Consider the following 15,906-nt stretch of genomic DNA (forward strand, 5'->3'; position numbering starts at 1 on the left):
CCATTTGTTAATTTGGAAAATGCCGGACTAAAGAGAACTTTGCCTGCCTCTCCTTGCTTGTGAAGGAATCTTCTTTCATCTGGCCAAAGCTGGAGAATATTGAGGCAGAAACCAGAGCAGCTTACACCTCCGTTCTCTTACAACGTACTCATCTCCCAACACTGATGTGAAGGAAAGTAACATACATTTCATGGAAATTAAAAACAAAACAAAGCTTCCATATACGAGCATAAAATTTTATGATTCATCCACAATTCTACTACTCAAACCATAGCCAGATAAACATCGAACAAATACAATAAAAATTCAATGTCTATGCATTTTTAATAATTGGCATCTGTGCACATCTTTGACATTTCATGCTGTTTATGCTTCAACTTTACACAAAAACCAGAACACTAAAGTCCTTGCTATGTAGTCAAAAGATTTAATTGGATCAATTTGATGACAACTGTGTTTAATTTTTATTGACATTTACATAGTTGCATAGAATGCTTTTGCAAACCGTATTTATTTTATCATGCACAATATTTACCTAAATCTTTTTTGGGGGGAATGATTTAATTGCAAAATTAATCTTCCACACTATTTATTTAGGAATTATTTCCATTTTATAGAAAATTGCAGCTATGTAGCTTTGACACATATCAAAAGTGCAGTGCATCAATTTAATATAAAATTAGTACTGTCAAATATATTCTTATTCGGATATCAAATTTCACTTTTTAAAGTACATTCAGATTCAAGCATTAAACCAAAGTGATTATTATTGTTTTAAATTTTTTAAAACACCTGAAAATTTTATTTATGTAATCTTAGACCTGAATGAGTCATAAATAAAACCTGGGTAGTTTCAATTTAGGGAAAAAAATTCTATTTATTCACTTCACTGTAAGATAGCAGAGTCCAATTAACTTTACATATGGCGCAGTCCCCCAAAATGAGTTTCCTTGGTATAGGAGGACGGCAAATCTTGTCATACTGGCTATTAATTAGCTTACATTATTTAGTTGCTAATTTTAAAATCTGTAACTTCACAAAGACATTCTCATTTAAATAAAGTGCTGCATGTAGTCACCTCACCTTTAACAGATCAATTAACATTGCCACAATAAGGCTTTCCACCCTCAGATTAAAAGCTCTTTGTTATGGCACTAAATCTGGTTTTTAAACAAAATTAGCCTTCCTCAATGAACAGGAGTACAAGGTCCATTACATACAATCACCCTGCTACCCTTCATCATTTTCTTTCTGTACATTTTTGTAAACCTTATGAACCACAGCTTTCCCAGCAGGAAACAAATAGTTAAGATAGACCTTAGTCCAATATCTAGTGTTGGAACTGTGGGGTCCAGATTTTGGTGCTTGCAGCATCCTGCTGCAATCCATCACCATGATCATATCATAGTTGCACTGAAAGTGCTGACTCTTAAGTGACACCAGAAGAGTTCAATTTGATGATATCCCTTGGTTGCCTGTTGAATAGGGTTTTTTTTTTAATACCAGATGTTGCTATTTAGCAGTGATTGGGCAACAATCTACTTAGTCTTTAAACTCTCTCCACTGAAAAACTGTTCATTCTTGCAACCATTTCCTGCATGGCCATTTAATTTTCCTTCAGTTATCGTCTTCATGTAATTGAGTGGCCCCTTGCCTTCAAAAGAAGAAGGATACTTGAAAGAACCTCCAATTCTATCCCACAGTGTGAAATATTGGCCATAGTTATAGTCAAAGTAAAGGTGGTGATCTGTATGATGGGCTGAGCCATTAATAACTGCTTCTAAGAACTTTGGAACTCGGAAGTCACCATCATGAATGGAAATTGTCCAGACATTCACAAAAATATACAGGCCTAAATAAGCTACTTTATGTAATGGAAAGATGAAAGGATATATATGATATGGTAGACCCTGAAGGAAGCCATCCACTGGGTGAAAAGCATGACTTGCAAATGGAGTAGTAATCTTCCAAACGTGATGAGGCTTGTGTAGACGCTACAGAAGGAAAAGGGGATCATTATCATAAAACAACTTTATTATGGAAGATGCAATTTTTCATATAGAATAGACTTATAGATGAAAAGGACCTCAGAGATCATCTACTTCAACTCCCTTACTTTACAGATGAAAAAATGAAACCCAGGGTTAAATGACTTGCTCACAGACAAATAATATGAATTTAGATTTATAGGTAAAAATGATGCCTACCTGGAGCATCTCTTTCTTTCTTTCTTTCTTTCTTTCTTTCTTTCTTTCTTTCTTTCTTTCTTTCTTTCTTTCTTTCTTTCTTTCTTTCTTTCTTTCTTTCTTTCTTTCTTTCTTTCTTTCTTTCTTTGTTTTTGTGGGGCAATGGGGGTGAAGTGACTTACCCAGGGTCACACAGCTAGTAAGTGTCAAGTGTCTGAGGCCAGATTTGAACTCAGGTACTCCTGAATCCAGGGCCGGTGCTTTATCCATGCCACCTAGCTGCCCCGAGCATCCCTTTCAAAATCTGTCCAATTTAACATTCAAATTCTTGCTATTGAACAAAATTAATCTTGTAAACTCTTAAAAATGTATGTCTTTTTAAAAAATCCCTTTCTAGTGCCACACAGATTTATCCAAATAAAAAGATAAATGGGGCTTGTTATAGCTGTGGCCACTAATGAATTTGACCTTGGGAAAACTTTTGGAAATAATTACATATATATATTTATACAACAATGAAGTTATGTAGTAGTATTTTTCCATTCTGCCTAGAATAACTCTACCTTATATACAAGTTTATGATGAAGGCCCCGATGGATCCAGTAGATCGCCATATCAGTGAAGAAGAGGAAGGATAGCATACTACAAAAGACTCCAGGCCAACCTAGAAAAAGGAGACAGAGTAGCAGAATCAAAATTAAGCTTATAGTTCAAGATCAGCAGGTGTTCTAAGAACAAAATAATCTTGAAGTCTCATATAATAACTGGCTAGTTGAACTTAGTATAATGTAAAATAGTCTCCTTGGAATTTTCTAGAAATTCATGATTTCCTCCCTTCATTTAAGTATCATTTATTTCTCTATTCCCTTTCTCTGAAGGAATTGAAATATATGACACTTTAACATAAATCTACTCAAAGATGTTAGATCCCTTTTGGATAAATACCTATTTGATAGACTGATGTAAGGACTTTATTCATTCTTATCCATTCCCTTATGCTCACTCACCTTATGCCACCTTTTAAAATGTCTTTCCAATATATCTCTTCCCTTCTATAAGTTAATTACATCATGCCTAGATTATTATAACAGCTTTTAAAGCTAATGTTGTTAGATTAATATTTTTAAAAAGACACTTCACTGAAGAACTTTGGATATTTTTCAGCTGACAACCAGATACACAAAATATTTTTGTCCACGACTTGGATGAAGACCTGATGGTATGCACAATGATAAAATCTATAGAAAAACTAAAGCTGGAAAGTATAACGTCTTAGATGACAAAATTGTATTCCAAAAAAAAAAAAAGAAAGAAAGAAAGAAAAAGCTTTATAGGCTAAAATTCTTGGGGTTCCAGGGAGTACAGTGGAGTGGGCAGATCTGTAGTGCTGGAGGGGACATTGGAGGGGTAGGGCTATGGTGAATGGGACTAAGAGTGTGAACAGCTGGGGAGAGAGAATGGGGTTTGTATATTAGTAACTGGGAGTTCAGAATTGTTTAGATGTGCACAATATAAAGGTGTAGACATATGATAATTGAGGAGTGAGTACATACAGAGTATCAGTGACTGGGTAGGGGTCCATTAAAGGTTGTATATTATAAGGCTTAAAGAGCTGGTGGTACCTAACAGGCCCTGAAGAAGGCTCTGGGGTATGAGAAGCAAAAGAAATCTTGTGCTAGAGAGGGTCTGAAAAGGCCTAGGAGGCCACAAAAGCCAAGAAGTGAATGTTGCTGTGTAAGCCCAGTAGAAACCATGAGTCAAGCAATGAGAGTCCTGGTGAAAAAAACCTGGTGGGTTCAGTTGGTGTTGGAGAAAGCCCAAGAAGCCAGGAGCTCAGGGGCCATTTTTGTTTCCTGTGGTCCATATGAAACAGACCCAGGAAATTCAAAGGAGTATAAACTCAACTTAAGTCAACTTTATGATATGACAGACAAAATGGTGTGTCCAAAATAGGCAAAGTGACCATCCCTAATCAGAACACTGTGTTCAGTTCAGGGTGCTGCATTTCCATAGGGCCACTGACAAATGAAAGGATCTAGAGAATGGTGAGCCAGACTGTTAAAAAAATATAACTAGGGGCAGCTAGGTGGTGCAGTAGATAGAGCACAGGCCCTGGAATCAGGAGGACCTGAGTTCAAATCTGCCCTCAGACACTTAATACTTACTAGCTGTGTGACCCTGGGCAAGTCACTTGACCCCAATTGCCTCACCAAAAAAAAAAAAAGGAAAAAAAAGAAAATTTATATATATATATATATATATATGTATATATATATATATATATATAAACTGTGCCCATATGAGGAACAAAGAAAGTAATTAGTGGTACTCTAGTGTGAACAGGTACTCCAGAGTGAACATGGCTTCTATCTTACAATCATTAAAGGGTTATTTTAAGGAAGAAATGGGAAGAAGACTTCTTCTGCTTGGTCCCAAAAGACAAAACTAGAACCAATGGGCAGAAGTTAGAGGGAGGCAAATTTCAATTCCATATAAAGAACTTCTGAAAAAATGGGCTATCCAAGATGCATTAAACTGCCTTGCAAAGTAGGAAGGTCTCTACCAACCAATCAACAAACATTCATTAAGTACCTTTGTACTGAGGATACAAAGATAAGAATGAAACAGTACTTGCCTTTCAAGAAGTTTATATTCTGTCACTGGAGGTATTCTAGCAAAGGAAGGATAATCAGTTGGTAGGGATATTCTAGAGGGGATTCAGGTTTCAGAAAAGGGTTGAATTAGATAACCCTTCAGGTATGGTCTAATTCAGATTCTATCTATAAAATATAAACTCTTCAGCCCAACATTCACAACACTACAACATGGCCTCTATATTTCCAACTTATCTCCTTAACATTAAGCCCCTGCTGTAGCCAGGCAAGTTTGCTCCCTGTTCTGTCTCTGTAACTTTGCTTATACTCTTTCATCTGTATGACAAGCCCTCTTTTCTTCACCAATATAAATCCTACTCATTCTTCAAAGCATAGTTCAAAGCTTTTCATATCATTCCATCTTACTGGATCTCTCCATCCCCTGAATTTTTTTTTTGGTGGGGCAATGATGATTAAGTGACTTGCCCAAGGTCACACAGCTAGTAAGTATCAAATGTCTGAGGCCAGATTTGAACTCAGGTTCTCCTGAATCTAGGCCCGGTGCTTTATCCACTGTGCCACCTAGCTGCCCTGCCCCTGAACTCTTAAAAGGAGCTTATTTTCCACACCTCTACTTTGGCACTTAAACCAAGTACTGCCTTGACAAACTTTTGCCATGTCTGTTATGTACTCCCTTTCCAGAGTACATAGATTTAAAAGGTCCTCATGGGCAGAGACTGCCTCTGAATAATTTTCCTTTATCATACACATGCAATTTACTTCTTGCAGGTGCTGTTGGTAAGTGTAAATATTTTTATTTCTCATAATTTTGCATGTGAAGTATCTAGCTTAACCTAGGCCTCTCAAATTTAGCTGATTAATACATCAGCTCTTTTAATGCAACTTAATAACCATTACTGTTTAGAAAGAAAATAAACATTTAGCAAGAATTCTATATGGTGGGGCAGCTAGGTGGCACAGTGGATAACTCACTGCTTCTGAAAATCCAGAGGACCTGTGTTTACATTCAGTCTCAGACAGTTATGCGCTGTGTGGCCCTGGGCAAGTCACTTAACTCCAATTGCCTCAACAACAACAACAAAAAGAATTCTATATGGTGTCTGAAATGCCCTTGGGTATATTTTTAATTTAAACTATTTCAGGTATGATGATTCTACCTTTTTTCTTAAGATAACTTCAATGGAATTAACAAATGTTATGCTAAAAAGGCAATTTATTTTTTAAATCTATATTCAGATTCTCTTTTCTTGACATTCAAATTGCTTACTCACCATATGTTGAATCTTCTATGTTGTCATACAGTTTGCTGTAACCTCTGACCTCTAGCAGAAACAATAAAACTGTGGGAATGCTTATCCATGGCAGTGCTTGGACAGTATGCTTAATTTCTCGATATACTTGGTTCTGAAATTCAGATTTTAAATATTTAAAACTGGATCCATTATTTGTTTTCAATGAGCACAATCTAAAGTAATAATAGCTATGTAACTACTTTTAGCCCCAGTTTAAAGATCCCTCTTATAAGTATCATTTTATTTATTTTTAGCCCAAACCATTTTATATTGCTAAACTTCAATGTTGTGGGGGATTTGGGAGGGAAGGAAGACAGAGATGGGAAAGAGGGGAAGGAGAGGGGAAGAGAGAGACAGAGAGAGAGGTGTGCAAAGAAAAGGGCATGTTCTGTTTCTTATGCCTTAACACATATGCCTAACTAATTTTAATTTCTCAGAGACATTCTCTTTAAAATATCCCTACTGGACAATGCCATTTCATGAATGTACAATGAATACAATACAAATTTTCCTTTCACCAGCTCCACTCCTTAATATTTGCAATTCTAACCCTGTGGTAATTGACAACAAGGGAGCTGAGATATAAAAGTGATCAAAAACAATTTAAAAAATTCTAAATCCTATAAGCAGCTAAGCACCAGGCCTGGAGTCATGAAATTGTTGTCCTTCTGTCATTTCAGTTGTGTTTGACTTGTCATGACCCCATTTGGGGGTTTCTTGGCAAAGATACTGGAATGGTTTACCATTTCCTTTTCCAACTCATTTTATAGGCAAGGAAACGGAGACAAACATGAGTAAGTGACTTGTCCAGGGTCACAGTCACAGAGCTAGTATCTGAGGCTGGAATTGAACTCAAGTCTTTCTGACACCAGGCTATATCCATATATATATACACACACACATATATATATATCATCTAGCTGTTCTAGTCAGGAAGACAGGAGTTCAAAATTTGGAACTAAAAATCTAATTAAAACAAATATTGAAAACTATCCTTACATGTAACTGGAAAATAATAAAATACTTAAAAAAAATAGAAGACAGGAGTTCAAATCCTGCCTCAGACTGTGTCCCTGGACAAGTCAGTTAAGTAATCAGTTTTATCTAATTCCAACCCCCATCTCCATAATTTAATTGATATAAGGCATACAGGAAAAATTAAATGCTTACCTCTAAAAAAAGTGGATGTTTCTTCAATGAATGATCAAAGACAAAATAATAGCTCAGAGTTGCAAAAAGGAAATATAAAAAGAAAGCCCCAAGATTTGTTATAACTAGGAGGCTGAGAGATTGTCGGATGATTTCATTCTCTGGCCATGTACTTGGATATACATATGGTGTGAAAAAGTAATAATCTGCAATATTCAGTACAAGGTCCATCGTGACACCTGAATGACACATAGATTAAAAAACAACAAATTTTATTTCCTTCAACAAGAATCATTAGAATAACTGATAACTTTTATAAACTCCTCAACTGGTACCAAAGCTTCTGCAGCTAAAGAAGCCGAATTTAAATTCATGCCACTGAATTCGGAGACTCTTTTGCTGTCAAGCTTCTTCTAAGGCCAAGTTCCAGCAGTGGGCTTTCCAGCTTTGGAGGCGGGGACTGATTTTAGTAGCACAAGATCAGAAGGCACAGGCTGTGGTTTTGAAAACATAGCTTTTGGTAGAGGCTAAGGTTGTGAAGGCACTGAATGACAAACAGAAGGTTTTATGTTTGATCCTGTATATGACTGGGGACCACTGGAGTCCTCGGGTGGGGTGCGGTGGTGACGTGATTGGATTGTCACTTCAGGAAAATCACTTTGGCATCTGAATGGAGGACTAATTGGAGTATAGAGAGACTTGTGGCAGGCAGATCAACCGAAAGACCTTTGTAATAGTTTAGGCATAGAGGTATTGAGGGCCTGTACCAGGGTGGTGACAGAGAAGAGTTGTATTCAAGAGATGTTGAAAAAGTGAAATCAAAATTCCTTTGCAAGAGACTGGACAGGGAAATGAAAAATCATGAGGAGTGGAGGAAGATGGACAGGCCGTGAGTCTGGTACCAACCTGGAGGGTGGTAATGTCCTTGTGACTGTAACGGGGAAATTTGGAAAGGTTTAGGGGAAAAGGTGAGTTCAGTTTTGTATATATAGAATTTAAAACATCCAATTTGAGATGTCCGAAAGGCAGTTGTAGTTGCAAAACTGGAGGTCAGTAGAGAGATTAGGACTGGATAGAGAAATTTTAGAATCATCAGCAAAGAGAGAATAATTAAATCTATAGGAGCTGATGAGATTACCAAGTGAAGTAGTAAAGAATCCTATGGAACACTCACAGAGAGTAGGCATGACTTGGTTGAGGATCTAACAAAGTAGACTGAGAATAGTCAGAGGGCTAGGAGAACAAGGACAGAGTTCTGTCCTAAAAACCTAGAGAGAAGAGAGTAACATGGAAAAAAGGGGTGATCAACACCGTCTGAGGATGCAGAGAGGTAGAGAAAATGAAGATTGAGGAAGGGCCACTGGGTTTAGCAACTAGGAGACCATTGGTAATTTTGGAGAGAGAAGTTTCAGTCAAATGATGAGGTCAGAAGCTGGACTACAGGAAGTTAAAAGTGAGAGGAAGTGGAGGCACCTGTTTTAGATAGCTTTTCCAAGGATTTTGGCCACAAAGGGCAAGAGATATAGGATGATAGTTAGCTGGGATAGAAGGATCAAGTGAAGGTTTCTTAAGGGTTGGGGTGACGTGGGCATGTTAGTAGACAGTAAGGAAGGAGCCAGCAGAGAGAGACTGAAGATAAGTGAGAGAGTGGGATGACAGTGGGAGCAAGCTGTTAGAGATGAGATGGAATTGGATTGCTTATACAGGTAGAGGGGATTGCATCAGCAAAGAATAAGGCCGCTTCTTTGTGTGAGACAGGGGTGATGGAGGAGACAGTAGCAGAAGACAAAGGCGTCATGTGAGAAGAGGGAGCTCTCTGAGAACGGCCTCAATTTTTTTTTTTTAAAGTAATATATGAGGTTAAATTCACAGCTGAAAGGGTGGGAGAAGAGGGAAGCCATGGGAGGTTTCAAGAGGGATGGAAAGGTTTGGAAGAACCACTACGGAGAGTAGGATAGTGAATTGATAAGTATTCTCTGAACCTTGCAATGTAGTAAGTGTTCAACATATGTATATTGAATGACTTTTTAGTAGAAACTGATCTTGTATTAAACTTTGAACAGGAGGACAGTAACCTTTATTAAAGAAAAGGAACAAAGAGAGGGACAAGAGATCGGGATAAACAGGAAGAGACATAAGTAACAGAGAAAGAAGAAACTCATTAGATTATTAGGTAAACTAATCTTTTGTCATATCTAGTCATGCACCTTGGTTGAAACTTTGAGTAGTCCTATCTTCTGACAGCTATGAAATTCAATTCCCCAAGGAGTTATTAAAGTTAAGCAATGAAAGTATTATGCCAAGTATTGAGGGTAACAAAGAAAGAAAAAGAGAATCCCTTCCCTCAAGGAACTTAAAATCTTCTGTGTTATTACACAGATAATAATACAATGCAAATTGAGGAGGAAGAGAAGCACTAATAACAAGGGTTAGCAGGACAGGCTGTCTGGGGGCAGTTTTCTTCAAGACTCAAATCAGAAACCAAGATGTCCCTGCCTGTAAAATGGGAATGATAATACTTCTAAGTTTCCATCTCTTAGGATTACCAGCCAGGATCAAATGAAATAATGAATGTTGTTACATTTGAAAATTCAAGTTCCAAGCCATGTTCAATTTACTGGTAAGACAAGCAATTACCAATAAAAGGGGTCTCTTGACTCCTCGGTCAGCCACAAGAACATGAGGTACAGCTTACTAGCCTTAATGTAATTTTGTTTTTGCAGGGCAATGAGGGTTAAGTGACTTGCCCATGGTCACACAGCTAGTAAGTATCAAGTATCTGAGGCCGGATTTTAACTCAGGTCCTCCTGAATCGAGGGCCAGTGCTTTATCCACCGTACCACCTAGCTGCCCCCATCTTTTTTTTTTTGTTTGTTTTTTGTTTTTTTACGGGGCAATGGGGGTTAAGTGACTTACCCAGGGTCACACAGCTAGTAAGTGTCAAGTGTCTGAAGCCGGATTTGAACTCAGGTACTCCTGAATCCAGGGCCAGTGCTTTATCCACTGCGCCACCTAGCCGCCCCCAACTGCCCCCATCTTAACATAATTTTGGGAAGAACAAGAGAACAAAAAAGAGGAAGCATCACAGATGGAAAACAATATGATTGTTTACAAAGTCTGAAGTAGCATAGGTGGCAAAAAAAACTATGACGAGCTGGACATTTGGGGCTAGTAACCCCTTTCTTCCATTCTGCTGTCAGGAAAGGTTGACTGATAAAGTCCATTGGTTCTTTAGTTGAACAGTGATAACAGACTTCTAGTTACCCACTTACATTCTGTAAGGCTTATTAGTAAGATAACAGATCTCCCTTAATTGTATACAGGTATGCAAGGCTGTATAAAGATAACATTTCTTGGAGCTAAGGTTATTTATAATAGAACCACTGAATTTAAACTTAGAGAGGGAAAACTGAACTTCTGAACTTTAAAAAACAAAGAAACATGGCACAAGCAGCTACAGAATAGAATCAATTACAGAATGGAATAAAAAATAAAAAACAAAATCAGTATTTGATTTTCTCAATGTAGAAGTTTCCTGTTTTTCTTTTCCACTCTTCCTGACCCCATTCTGGGGTTTTCTTGGCAGACGCTAGAGTGGTCTGCCATCTTCTTGTCCAGCTCAGATAAGGAAACAGAGGCAAATGGGATTAAGTGACTTGTCCAGGGAATTAAAGTGTCTGAAGCTAGATTTGAACTCAGGAAAATGAGCGTTCCTGTCTCCAGGTCTGTTCTCTATCCACTTTGCCACCTGAAGCAAGTGCTTTAGAAGTTTTTAGAGTGTAATACATCAATTGCTTACCGCTTTAGGGAGGAGGGGGGTGATATAATTTGGAACTCAAAACTTTAAAATAAAAATGTTTATTTTTTTAAAGTGTATAATACAATTGCTTGCTATTACTATTACTGTTTTAAGTGAAAGAATGTTCAGCTAATTATCCCCAGTTCACAACTCCTTGACTTCTTTAGACATTCGGAAACTCTACTCTGAAAAGAACTCATAGCTCAGCAGGGGAAAAATTATTTTCTGTTAATTGCAGGTTTTTATACTCTCAGCTTAGTTGAAATCAAGTTTGTGTAATACCCAAGTTGGCTCTGTAGAGCCTAGGGTAGATCTCAGTAAACAAAGTTTTCTAGCTAAAATGTATTCGCTCAATAAATACGTTTTTCTTCCCTATGCACTTCCTGGCTCCAAGTCTAGCATTCTATAAACAAAACTACACATATATACATATTTATGTGTGTATATGTATGTATATGGAGTCTTTGAAAAGAAAAAAAAATATATATATATACACACACATGCATATATAGGTATGGAGAGACAGCTGAACTGTAGTCAATGGAGAGCTAGCCTCAAATTCAAGAGGGCCTGGGGTTCAAGTCTTGTTTGTCACGTATTGGGAAAGTCAATTAACCTCTTCTTGCTTAAAGAAACTCTCTAAGTAGATAACTGTCCACTGGCAGCAGTGGAGGGAGCTTTTTCATTTTTGTAGTTCCCAATTTATAATGAATGTGATGAGTGCATGTACACACACATAAACATGTATGTATACCTATTTTTTCTATTCAAAGACAGCTCATTTTAAGACTAACTCATAAACATGGAATAAAAATGTTATTTATTCTGTTTTTCATATCAAATTCTATTTTTTTCTTTTAATAAAATAGTGCTTATGGAATATCCTATCAACTTTACCAACAAAAGCTTATATTGAAATGTGATTTTATTTGCAAAGTTTTGCAGCAAACTGTTCATGCCTATGGGTGTATTCAGGATCTCCCAACCAGAACTTTTCCAAAAAGCAGCAAACACCACCCCAATTGCTCCTTTTTCTATGTACCTTATATATTTAATAATTCAATTCAATAAGCATTAAGAGCCTGTTATGAGGGGCAGCTAGATGGCCCAGTGGATAGAGCACTGGCCCTGGATTCAGGAGTACCTGAGTTCAAATCCGACCTCAGACACTTAACACTTACTAGCTGTGTGACCCTGGGCAAGTCACTTAATCCCAATTGCTTCACCAAAAAAAAAAAAAAAAAAAAAAAGAGCCTGTTATGAGCCAGACACTGTGCTAAGCTTTGGGTACCGAATATATAGGTATTCTACGGAGTCCCTGTAATACTGAGGCCACATCACACTATGGACAATAGCATTTAATCCTTTTAAAAATATATAACCATGGTAATTAACTCATTTTTACCAGCTCTGCATGGGTGGCAGGCTAGCCCACAGGACTCCGCAGAGGGTGTCCCCTTGGGGTCACACGGAGCTGATGTAGCTGATCGGAGGGGGCATCCTAGAAAACCTTTTCCCAAATGAGCTCTGCTCTCCAGGTGCGTGGAGCACACCCCTGAAGCGCGCAGCCAAACTTCATGTAATGTTACCATTCAGACTGTCATTTTCTCACCCTCCTTTGCCTCCCCCCACCCCCCCAGGAGCGGGACATTCCGGGCCCCTGTTCACTGTCCCCCGGTCCGCGGGGCTCACTCGCAGTCCCGCCAGGATCTGGGGAGCCTGCCCCAAGGGCAGCGGAGGCGACTCCACCTCAAAGTCCCCCCTCCCCCCGCCCCGCCCCGGTACGGGAGGGTGGAGACCGCCCGGGTTCTCCGCCCTTCCCCAGTCTCCAGGGGAGGACTTTAAATGAGGGGAACCCCTGCCCCGCGACACCCAAGCCCCCCGAGGCGCCGTGCCTTCCTCCGGCTCCAAAAGATTTTCCCCCGGCCACAGTCCCCAATTTTCTGCGGGTCTCCCTTCCCAAAACCCCTACCGACTATTCCTCCTCCCCCCCCCCGCCGCCCCGCTCATCGCACACACCCCCAGACCTGCACCTTCCCCGACGAGTGGGACTCCGGCCGCCGCCGCCGCCGCCTCCTGTCCTCGCCTCGCTTCGCGCTGTCAGGCGTCACCAGCCGCTGCACCTCCAATCTTAAGCCACCCGCTGATCCCCAGCTCTCGGCCTCGGTTACCCGGGAACGAGGAAAGAAGGCGAGGAGAGGGGCGGTGCAAGGAGAGGGCGGGAGCGAGGCGCCGACCAATCAGAGGAAGGGGGCATAGGCTGATATGACGGCGAATCGCGCGACCACTGGGAGAGAGGCCATTGGCGTCATGTGACGCTCGCCCCCTAGGACTTGTCTGTAGGCTCTCCTACAGTTGGCGCTGGCAAGTGGGGGAGGAGGAGCCTCGCTGCCTAATTCGGCGTAGGTTGAATTTGGTGCTAATCCTGAAGGCCTCCTCCCTGAACTCTACCCCGCTTTCCCCTTCTCCCGGGCTTCTGGCTGCCCGAACCCGTTTGGGAAAGATTGGGAGGGCTGCCACATTCGAGTCACCTTTGCTAAGGGAGTGGCGGACACCCTCTCCTCCCCGCTGCCTTGAGGAGGGGGCGGGAAGGGATCGAGCTGTCCTCAGGCTTTGAATCCCAATGTCCTCCTCACCGCTAAATGCGTGATTCTCGGCACCTTGTTTCCTCCCCCAGGCTCTCCAGTTTCCTCTTCTGTAAATTGAAGCACTTGGCCTACGGGAAAGCTTCTTAAACTGTGGGTCGCGTAACCGAATGTGGGGGTCTCGAAAAATTTGGCAACAGTAAAAGATGATGTATACCTATTTTATATACCTGTATAGCTGGATCGGGTAAGCATTTCTTGGGCGCAAAAGAAGCCCTGGTCCAGGTGACTTCTGAGATTCCTTGCAGCCGTAGATCTATAATTCTGCTGTAACAGCCCCACAAATGGGGAGCCCCTACCCCAATTCCTAGTACAGTCTTTTTTTTTTTTTTTGCGGGGGCAATGTGGGTTAAATGACTTGCCCAGTGTCAAGGGTGAGGCCGGATTTAACCTCAGGTACTCCTGAGTCCAGGGCCTGTGCTTTAGCCACTGTGCCACCTAGCTGCAGTCTTAAACTTTAATCCAACATCTATTCAGCTGTCAAACTGAGCTTCCCAAACTTTGATAGGTCTGGACCATGTGCCTTATCCTCCCCTCGGGCAACCAATAAACTGCGGTGGCTCCTCCAGAAGTCAACAATTAAATCCTCTGGTGTTAGGCACGTAAAGCCCTTCATAATCTGTCCATCCCTCTCTCTGCCCTTTACTCTCTTTTTACACCCTACTACGTGATTCGGTGACCTTATTATTGTTCCTGGAATGAGGGCTTTTTGGCACGTGCCTGGAGCTCTCTCCTTCCTCAATCTCAGCCTCCTGGCTTCCCAGGCTCTCCTTCGAGTTTCAGCTAAAGTTCCACCTTCTGCAAGAGACCTTTCCCGGTTCTCTTTAATATAAATGCTTTCGCACTGAGACTACCCCCAATTTATCCTGTCTAGATCTTGTTTGTACACAGGGTTTTTCGTTTGTTTTGACTAAGCTCCGTGAATGGAGAGGTTGGGATGTCTTTTTGACTGAGTGACTGCTACTTGATGAGGGTACTAAGAGGAATGGCACACCACCCCCTGCCCTCAAAGAGCTTGTATTACATTTTATATGCGGTATAGCTCAGTTTCAACTGGCTTGGAGCCCAATTGCTGAATTTTCAGTGTGACCATTTACACCTTAGAAATGGGTAAACACTACAAATAGGGGCTTTATTTGTTTTTTGTTGATTCATTTGCTTATTTACTTATTTATCTATTTTCTATCTATTTGTTTATTTATACTTCATTTATTTCTCTAGCTGTTTTCTATTCATCTATTTATCCATTTATTCATTTATTTATGTTATGTTGTTACTGATTGTCTAGACTTAAGAAAGTGATGGAGAAAATAATAATAATAGATTAAATTTGAAGTACCCACAAGCACTCCTGATATTAAAACAAGATAGGTAGGAAGAGATAGATGCAAAAGAGATTTAGACAAAGTGCCCTAAGAAAATTTCAAGTGGGAGCAAGCATGCATAATAACTTTAGTTTAGATTGGCATCAGGGAAGAGTATAGGGAGGTGGTGTTTGGGTTGGGCTTTGCAGAAAGACCAATTCTAAGACGTGAGGATGAGAAGAAAATTCATTCCAGGTATAGGGTGCAGCCAGCAGGAATATACAAAGCAGGAAATGGTATGTCCATTAGTAGTTCAATATGGCTGAATTGTAGAGGGAGTAATGGGGTTTTTCTTTTTTGTTTTTGTTTGTTTGTTTTGGTGAGGCAATTGGGGTTAAGTGACTTGCCTAGGGTCACACAGCTAGTAAGTGTTAAGTGTCTGAGTCGGGATTTGAACTCAGGTCCTCCTGAATCCAGGGCCAGTGCTCTATCCACTATACCACCTAGCTGCCCCAGATTTTTGTTTTTAAAAGACTGGAAAGTTCGTTTGTAGATAGATTGTAAATGCCTTTGCAAGGAGGGTAAACAGCCCCTGAAAGATTTTTACATGGTGAGAACTACAACCTTATAAAAATTATTTTGGTCCTCTTGTGAAGGATAGATTGATTTCGAAGAACCTGAAAGCTGGGAGACTTTTTAAGATGTCATAAAGGAGTTGGAAGGGCAGCTAGGTGGTACAGTGGATAAAGCACTGGCCCTGGATCCAGGAGGACCTGAGTTCAAACCTGGCCTCAGACACTTGACACATACTAAGCTGTGTGACCTTGGGAAAGTCAATTAACCCCAATTGCCTGGGGGGGGGGGAGAGGAGTTGGATATGAGTAATGTGATATTAGAATCTACAAGTGGTGATTAA

The 15,906-nt window shown here is 40.1% G+C and overlaps 1 protein-coding gene across 5 annotated transcripts; it reads right to left on the minus strand.

Annotated features, from left to right (window-relative positions):
• Window positions 1-305: 305 nt before the first annotated feature.
• SC5D (sterol-C5-desaturase) lies at window positions 306-14,052 on the minus strand. 5 transcript variants are annotated; one of them, XM_043991926.1, is made up of 5 exons: window positions 13,857-14,052; window positions 7,264-7,481; window positions 6,073-6,205; window positions 2,750-2,850; window positions 306-1,994 (listed from the first exon to the last, which is right to left on the minus strand). In XM_043991926.1, exons 1-5 carry the CDS (start codon window positions 13,879-13,881, stop codon window positions 1,539-1,541), a joined length of 933 nt encoding a protein of 310 aa, XP_043847861.1. In that variant the 5' UTR covers window positions 13,882-14,052; the 3' UTR covers window positions 306-1,538. The 5 variants fall into 5 exon arrangements, with proteins under 5 accessions (XP_043847861.1, XP_043847863.1, XP_043847864.1 ...); XM_043991928.1 differs by lacking the exon at window positions 13,857-14,052 and adding an exon at window positions 13,069-13,243; XM_043991929.1 differs by lacking the exon at window positions 13,857-14,052 and adding an exon at window positions 13,061-13,243.
• Between the last annotated feature and the right edge of the window lie 1,854 nt (window positions 14,053-15,906).

Source organism: Dromiciops gliroides, chromosome 3 (assembly GCF_019393635.1).
Source record: "Dromiciops gliroides isolate mDroGli1 chromosome 3, mDroGli1.pri, whole genome shotgun sequence".
Taxonomy (NCBI): domain Eukaryota; kingdom Metazoa; phylum Chordata; class Mammalia; order Microbiotheria; family Microbiotheriidae; genus Dromiciops; species Dromiciops gliroides.

Bases quoted from the DNA above. Each gene is read 5' to 3' on its own strand.
- SC5D (XM_043991926.1), bottom strand. From the start codon at position 13,881: ATGCTTACCCGATCCAGCTATACAG. The intron at 6,206-7,263 runs GTAAGCATTTAA...TCTGAATTTCAG, and splicing joins AACATCCACTTTTTTTAGAG to AACCAAGTATATCGAGAAAT. The intron at 1,995-2,749 runs GTAGAGTTATTC...TTCCTTCTGTAG, and splicing joins ATCATAAACTTGTATATAAG to CGTCTACACAAGCCTCATCA.